General features: G+C 36.4%; 1 protein-coding gene across 2 annotated transcripts in view; it reads left to right on the forward strand.

The window, feature by feature from the left end:
• Positions 1 to 7,991, forward strand: part of Lats1 (large tumor suppressor kinase 1) — a 46,348-nt gene extending 38,357 nt beyond the window's left edge. Inside the window, exon 8 of one of the 2 annotated variants that reach the window (XM_010607731.3) lies at positions 6,638 to 7,991. In XM_010607731.3, the coding sequence (XP_010606033.1) occupies positions 6,638 to 7,147 (510 nt within the window). In that variant the 3' untranslated portion in view covers positions 7,148 to 7,991. The remainder of the gene's footprint in view (positions 1 to 6,637) is intronic. The other variant, XM_010607732.3, reaches the window with a different exon arrangement.
• Positions 7,992 to 8,651: the final 660 nt, after the last annotated feature.

The following is an 8,651-nucleotide window of genomic DNA, read 5'->3' on the forward strand; positions in this document are numbered from 1 at the left end:
GAAGCAGTCCAGAACATGTCTGCAGTGAACAAAATTTCAATATAGTGTATTTACCATTTAATGGCTCAGACAGAGCGAGGATGCAAGAGCCCTGGTCTCACTTAGCTGATGGCTGAACCCCATGACGCTGACTGACCTCAGGCTGCAAGGCCCAGATTGAGTTCCCCATCCTTCTGAATGGTTGAACTCCGCAACGTTCTATTACAGGCTTCCCACGCCCTTTCTTTAAAGATGTTCAAAGTTGGGAACTCAGAAAAATACCCTTGATAACCACCTCTGCCTCTGCAGAGTGGGTCCAAAGACTGGCACAGTCAGGAGGACTGAGGGGGGGGCTTATGGGGGTTCAGGGGCACCCACGTGGCTACCTTCCTGGTGCTTCAGCGATGGCTGCTGGGTTGGGAGCAGGTGTGGCTCTCCTTCCCGTGGTAGATCAGGGCCCAGGCTGCCTCCCGGCCTTGAGCGATGGCGGCTGGGTCAGGAGCAGGCGTGGCTCTCCTTCCCGTGGTGGATTGGGGCCCAGGCTTCTTCCCGGTGCTTGAGCGATGGCCAAATGATCTATTTTCTCTATTTTTTATTTTTTTATATATATTTTTTCTTTTATTGAGTTTCTTTGTACATTTTAGGTATACAATACAGTTACATTCATTATTGGGATCTTGTGCCTTTACATGACAGGTGGTCTTAGTTCTCATTTTTTCCCCTTGTCCCTGCCCTCCCTTCACCCCCTCCTCCCCTCCCCATTTACAAACACTTTATTTCCATTTTTTCATTTTCTCATTTTTTTCCCTTATTACCTTTCCCCTACCCTTCCCATTTTCCCTACACCTTTAGCCCTTTTCTTTCTTTCTTTTGGGTACCAGGGATCGAACTCGGGCCCTTTTGCTTGCAAGGCAGGCGGTGGAACCACTGAGCCAAATCCCCAGCCCTCTTTAACTCTTTTCTAGGTTCCTATTTTAAATCCTTGTTCTTTCTGTTGTTCAGGCTGTATAATTTCTATCAATCTATCATAGTTACTGACTTTTTTCTTTTACATTCTGTCATGCCCACCATTAGTTTTAATTATTTATATTTTCAATCATTTTGCTGAAGCTTTCTTTTATTTTATTTCTACAGTGTTTACCTTTATTTGGAGCACTTTTATAATGGCTACATTGAAGTTTTTGTTGGATAATTCTGAAATCTGTGTCATCTCAACTTCCTTTTGTGAGTTGAAATTTTCCTGGTTCTTTGTGTCCTGAGTAATTTTGGATTATAGTCTGAGTGTTTTGAATACTCTGTTATAAGATTCTGCATCTTATTTAAAACTGATGGAAAATGATAAAGTTGTTTTTGCAAGCATTATATCTGGCTGGATTCAGGCCACAATTCCATTGTTTTTAGTGTTCATTTTATTTCATTGCTAGGCAAATCTTCTCAGTCTTCAGTGTGTTCTTTAAAATCAGAGCCACATAGAGTTTGAAGGGTAAACCCAGGAATTCCTAAACAACTTTATGAAGTTGAATTTCCAGTCTATATATTTACCTCCACTCTTCCTTAAATGTCTCAACTATACCAGCATCTAGAACAAGGTAGCAAGAAGATAGTAAGAAAAAACAACAGAGATTTAAACCATCTTCTTCAGACCATGTGATATAATGGCAGTGGTGGCAAACCTATGGCATGCATGTTGTTTTTCTTTTAAGGCAAAAGATGTTAATGTATGAGTTATTTTTTCTAAACTAAAACCTCAGTATTCAAATTTAATCGCAGTTGGCACTTTGTGATAAATAAATGGGTTTTGGGTTGCAGTGTGGGCGCTTGTCTTTTAAAGGTTTGCCATCACCACTAGGTGGTTTTATTTCCAACTGGGAAGAGAGTTCCCTCTCACAATTGTAGGTGCCTACAGGCACTATTGCCATCTGTATTCCTGCCAGGAAGTTGTTTTCATGGAACTTCTTGAACCTGAACTAGAAGGGGTTCTTCTGAGGCTTACTCTATCCAAGCTATGTCCCTTCTAAGTTTGGAGCAACCTTGAGTCTAGACTATGGGACACAAAACTTTTTATCTTTTAGATTACTTAAGTATCTGCTCTATGCATTCTATGTAGGTTTTATAGCAGCATTCAATGGGAAAAACAAGACAAAATTGTACCTACTGTATCTTATTTAAGAACTGGAACTTCTTTCTGACTGCTTGAAGGGCATTGTTTTGTTTCGGTTTGGTTTTGCTTTTTTTCCTCCCCTTTAACTTTGATATTTTTGCAGTTTGACCATGATGTGCTTGTGTATAGTTTTCTTTATATTTGTCTTGATCAGGGTTCACTAAGTTTCTTGAATTATAGATTGGTGACTTTCATCAATTTTAGGAAATAATCTGTCCTGTCTTCAAATATTTTTTAAAATAAAATTTATCCCATATCCCCCCTCAAGCCCCCTTCCTCCCTCCCTATGTACAAAAAAGCTTTGCAATTTTTTCCTTCTATTTTCACTTTTTTCTTGTCCCTTCCTTCCTTTCTCCCTTCCTCCACCCTTGTTGCCCTTCCCATTCGAACACTTTCTTCCCATTTCCCAACATTCATTATATATTTTAGTCCTTATTTTCACTTTGTTTCTCACACCAGAGGAAACAATGCATTATTTAAACATGTGTGTCCCATTTATTCCACTTAAGAGTATGGTCTCAAGGTGCATCCATTTAGCTAGAAATGTCTGAAGCTCAATCTTCTTCATGGCTGAGTAGTACTCCAGTGTATTAAAAAAACACATCTTCCTTATCCACTCATCTGCTCATGGGCATTTGGGCTGTTTCCAAGATTTAGCTATTATAAACTACTGCTATAAACATGGACATACGTGCGTGCGTGTGTGTGTGTGTATGGTATGATGCTTTTAATTCTTTTGTGAAGACCAAGAAGTGGTGTAGCTGGGTCAAATGGAACCTCTAGTTACAGTTTTTTGAGAAATCTCTGCACTGATTTCCACAGTGGTTGCACCATTCTACACTCGCACCAACAGTGGAGAAGGGTTCCATTTTCCCCAGAGTGCACCAGTATTTATTATTGATTTCCTGATAATAGCTATTCTTTCTGGAGTGAGATGTTTTAATTTGCATTTCACAAATGGCCAGTGATGTTGAATATTTTTTTATATATTTATTTGCTGTTTCTAATTCATCTGAGAAGTGTCTTTTTATTTCAGATGTGCATTTTTTGCATTGGGTCTTTAAATTTGGGGTTATGACTTTTTTTTTAAGTTCTTTATATAGTCTAAATAATAGTCCTTTATCTGAATAGCTGATAAATTTTTTTCCCATACTGTGGGTTGTCTCTTCATTCTGTTGGTTGTTTCTCTTGCTGTGCAAAAGCTTTTTACTAAGATGAGGTCTCCATTGTCAATTCTTTGTAGTATTTCCCATGCAGTCTGTGTTTTGTTCATGAAGTCTTTGCCTACTCCTATATCCTCAAACATTCTACCTATTCTCTCTTCCACAGATTTAATGTTTCTGTTTTAATATTTAGATCTTTGGTCCATTTCGATTTTAGGTTGTGGGTGATGAAAGATATGGGTCTAGTTTCAGCCTTAGGCATGTGGAAAGCCAATTTTTCCAGCACCATTTATTAAAGAGGCTATCTTTTTTCCAGTAAAGGTGTTTGGCTCCTTTGTCAAAGATAAAGTGGATGAGTATGTCTGGAGTTGTTTCTGCATCCTCTAGCCTGTTCCATTGATCGTCAGGTCTGTTCTTTTGCCAGAACCATACTGTTTTTGTCACTGTAGCTTTGCTGTATAATTTAAAGTTAGGGATTGGGAGACCTCCTTCTTTGCCTTTGTGACTCAGAATTGCCTTTGCCATTCTAGTGGCCATTCCTCTGGCTCCCAGTGAATTTTAGGATTGTTTTTCTCTAATTCTGTGAGATATGCTGTTGGAATTTTGATTGGGATTGCTTTAAATCTGTATAACAATTTTGGAAGCATGGCCATTTTCACTATATTCATTCTTCCTATCCAAGAACAAGGGATATCTTTCCATTTTTTTATATCTTCTTCAATCTACCTTTTTCAAGTACTGTGGTTTTCATTGTAGAGGTCTTTTACTTTCTTCACTAGATTGATACCTAGGTTTTTCATATTTTGGGGATGCTATTGTGAAGGGTTGTTTCACCAGTTTCTCTCTCAGTGAGTCTTTTATTTGTGTACAGGAAGGCTATTGATTTTTGAGTGTTCACTTTGTATCCAGCTGTGCTACTTAATTTGGTTATTAAGGCTAGAATTCTTGTGGTGGAGTTTTTGGGGTCTTCTATGTAGATTATCGTGTCACCTGCAGATAATGATAATTTAACTTCTTCCTTTCCTATCCTTATTCCTTTTATTTCTTTCTCTTGTCTAATTGCTCTGGCTATTGTTTCCAGAAATAAATAAATAAATAAATGTGTGTGTGTGTGTGTGTGTGTGTGTGCGCGCGCACACACATACATACAAATACATATATACACACACACTCTTTTTTTTTTTTTTTTTTTTTTTTTGTACCAAGGATCAAACTCAGGACCTTGCACTTGTGAGGCAGGTGACAGAACCACTGAGCTAAATCCCCAGCCCTCCAGAACTATATTGAACAAGAATGGTGATAGTGGAAATCCTTGTCTTGTTCCTGATTTTAGAGTGAAAGCTTTCAGTTTTTTTTTCCATTCAAAGATTTCTTTTGCTTCCTTCTGTCCTTCTCAGATTCTAAATATATATTGATGTGTGTGTGTGTGTATTTATGTAATTAATTCGATATTGTCTTTCACATTTGTTATTTGGTGGTTTTTTTTTTGGTTTTATTTTGGTACTGGGGATCGAACTCGGGTCCTTGTGCTTGTGCAGCAGGTGGCAGAACCACTGAGCTAAATCGCCAGCCCTGTCTTTTACATTTTTAATGCTTTATTTTTCTATTATTTTTCTTCTCTGTGCTTTAGTTTATGTAATTTCTGTTAGTTAATCTTTGAATTAACAATATTTCTCTGGATATGCTTAGTCTTTTGTTTTACCTTAAACTAAAAATTTCTTATAATAAAAATGTAAGATTCAGCTTCTTAGAAGACTGAGGAAGGTGGATTCTAAGTTCAAGCCAGCCTGGGAAACTTAGCAAGACCCTGTCTCAAAATAATATTTAAAAAGGTCTAGGGATATAACTCAGTTGTAGAGTGCTTGCTTAACATGTATGAAGCCCTGGGTTTAACCCCTAGTACCACAAAATAGAAGCTTATCCAGCTGATTGCATGTTTATATCTTTTCCTTTGTAAAGTAATTGATAAAACTACACATAAATATTACTATGCCATAATTATTTTTCAAGAATAATTTTTAGCCAGGCTTGGTTGCACATGCCTGTAATCCTAGCACTCCAGGAGGCTGAGGCAGCAGGATTGCTGTGAGTTCGAGACCAGCCAGGGCTACATAGTGAGTTCCAGGTCAGTGTCAACTACACAGTGAGACCCTGTCTCAAAAACAAACAAACAAAAAAATAACTTTTAAAATATTCTGATAGTTGGGCTATCTCTTTTCTGGCCTAAGATAAGACTTTAAAATAAAAAGATAATATAAGAAGGGGTATATATTTTTTTTCCTCCATAGTAATGTTTGGCTGCTATGTGAGTATATGATATTTATTGATTTTCTATCAATCAGAGATATCTAGGTAAAATAACTGTATATTTTGCCATTTATCAGGGATTACCTAAAACCTTCTACCAAACCAGAACAAAGATGTACTGAATATTTGTTATATGTTGGGAAAGTATTAGGAAATACAAAAACAATTAAAACATAGTTTCCTGTTGAATGTGGTGGTACATGCCTGTAATCCCAGCATTAGGGAGGCTGAGGCAGAAGGAAATAGCAAGTTCAAGACCAGGCTGGGCAACCTAATAATATCCTGTCTCAAAAAAATAAAGTTCCTGCCAGGCGTGGTGGCACATGCCTGTAATCTCAGCACTTGGGAAGCTGAGGCAGGAGGATCACTGTGAGTTTAACATCAGCCTGGGCTACATAGTGAGTTCCAGGTCCGTCTCAACCACATAGTGAGACCCTGTCTCAAAAAACCAAAAAAAAAAGTTCCTGTTACAGAATTTTCACTTCAAAAAGTAAAAATAGAAGGATATAGACATAAATAGGTACCACAGAGTACTAGAAATATGACAGAAGTAAATATATGATGCAGGGGAGCTAGCATGAAGTAGGGCTTAGGAGGGGATATAAAAATTTGTGGGTCTTGTGTTGTGAGTTTAAGTTCCCTGGAGAGGAAGGGATAGGAGAAAAGGTTATTTTCTCAAGTGATTCATTCTTAAATGCAGAGATGGTAAAATAATTGCAGTTTATTTAAAAGCAAATAGTCCAATTATACTTTTTTTCATAAAAGTTGGAAGAAAAAAAATTATTATTATTATTATTTTTTTTTTGGTGTTTTAAGACAGAGTCTCACTATGTAGTTGAGACTGACCTGGAACTCTCTATGTAGCCCAGGCTGGTCTCGAACTTGCAATGATCTTACTACCTCAGCCTCCCAAGTGCTGGGATTACAGGTGTGCACCACCACACCCAGCGGAAGAAATTTGTTTTTCAAAAATTTTTATGAATTTTTCCCAAGTTTTCTTCCTAATTTTTATGAATCTTCTTTAAAGGTTATCAACTGGCAAACATCTCTTCACATTCCACCACAAGCTAAACTGAGTCCTGAAGCCTCTGATCTGATTATTAAACTCTGCCGAGGACCAGAAGATCGCTTAGGCAAGAATGGTGCTGATGAAATAAAAGTTCATCCATTTTTTAAAACAGTTGATTTCTCCAGTGATCTGAGACAGCAGTCTGCGTCATATATTCCTAAAATCACACACCCAACAGACACATCCAATTTTGACCCTGTTGATCCTGACAAGTTATGGAGTGATGATAACGAGGAAGAAAATGTAAATGACACTCTCAATGGATGGTATAAAAATGGAAAGCACCCTGAACATGCTTTCTATGAATTTACCTTTCGGCGGTTCTTTGATGACAATGGCTACCCATATAATTATCCAAAACCTATCGAATATGAACACATTAATTCACAAGGCTCAGAGCAACATTCAGATGAAGATGATCAACATAAAGGCTCAGAGATCAAAAATCGTGATCTAGTGTATGTTTAACACACTAGAAAATAATCATAGTGAGAATCTGCAATAAGGCCTAAAATACTGGGCTTTTTGAAATGCTGAAAGTAAAATTATGCAACTGTGGCAGAGCTATGTATGTGTGCTCTGTGTACAATATTTTATTTTCCTAAATTATAGGAAATCCTTTTAAAATTTTAATTTATTCCAACCTTTTTAAATCAGTAATTTAGAAAAAATTGTTATACATAAGTTATGAACTGAACATTACAGTCAGTTCTTGGTACTTAAAGTACTTAAAATAAAAAATTAGTGCTTTGTTTTAAAAGGAGAAGCCTGTTATCTATTTGTATATATGCTGAATAATTTTAAAACTCAAGAGTTTTTGAAAGACATTTTTAGTTTTTATCTTGCTTTAACCAAATATGAAACATACCCCTATTTACAGAGCTCTTCTCCCCTCCTCCCCAGTTTTGTTTGGTACAAAATAAGCTAGAGAAATTAAGCCATCATTTGCAGTGTTCCTGGGTTAATAACAATTTGTATAAGTTATATCCTGGAACTAAGAAATACAGGGTGGAAACAATACGTTCATGAGAAGGAAAAATAATGCAGATATCTTTTCTCCCCTCTGTGGAATGCTTAGTCTTTTAGCTTTTTTTCTTCTAGCTTTTTTTTTTTTAATAAATACTGGCTTTAAAAGAAGCCAAAGCACTACTAGTTTTCTTTCCATTTTGGTATTAATGCTGCTTCCAGTTTTAAAAGGGAACAAAGTTGCCGTAAATCAAAAATTCTGAATACTAAAAGCTGAGGTCTTTTATAGTTTTACTTTGAAATTGAAATGTTTTTGTACCATTCTAAGCCAAGAAATTATTTTCAGTTTAAATAAATTTTTTTAGAGTTATTTGTGAACACTCACTAAAAAGAAAAAGCACCCCCCCCAGCGGAGAGGCTGAGAGGATATTGCTTAGAGTAGAGCACTTGCCTAGCATGCACCAGGCCCTAGGTTCAATTTCCAGCACCTCAAAAAAAACCCAGTAGTTTTCCTATATAGCGACTACTTTGATTATATCATCAGTGCTATAGAACCTCTTTCATAACAGTGCTGCATAAACAGATTGTTAGCATCAAAGGAAAAGATAGCTGTTTGGTAATATAGTGTTGTACCTAAGGGCTGATTAACAGGTGAAAAAATAACTAATAATTGAGATGACCATTAGTAATTAGGAAAAGTTACATAGTGGTCTTAGCTAACTTATTTAAGGTTAATTATGTTTTTCAACATGCCTATTTATATAATGCCTAAATTCTAAGGATAACTAATTTTATACTGAAATACATATAGATTATCTTTTAGGAAGGAGAACTGAGCTCTATTCTGACCTTAGTAACTAGTTTGTATGTTATTTACTTTTAACCTTCATTGATATGCAGTTTTTTTTAATAAAAAATGTTTGTGGATAGCAGGACTAATTTTAGTGACTTAAGAACTTTTAGCTTGTTTCATGTAAAAGCTAGTGGAAAACATGTAGTAAAATTA

Source organism: Fukomys damarensis, unplaced genomic scaffold, assembly GCF_012274545.1.
Source record: "Fukomys damarensis isolate Sample0158 unplaced genomic scaffold, DMR_v1.0_HiC HiC_scaffold_14, whole genome shotgun sequence".
NCBI lineage: Eukaryota > Metazoa > Chordata > Mammalia > Rodentia > Bathyergidae > Fukomys > Fukomys damarensis.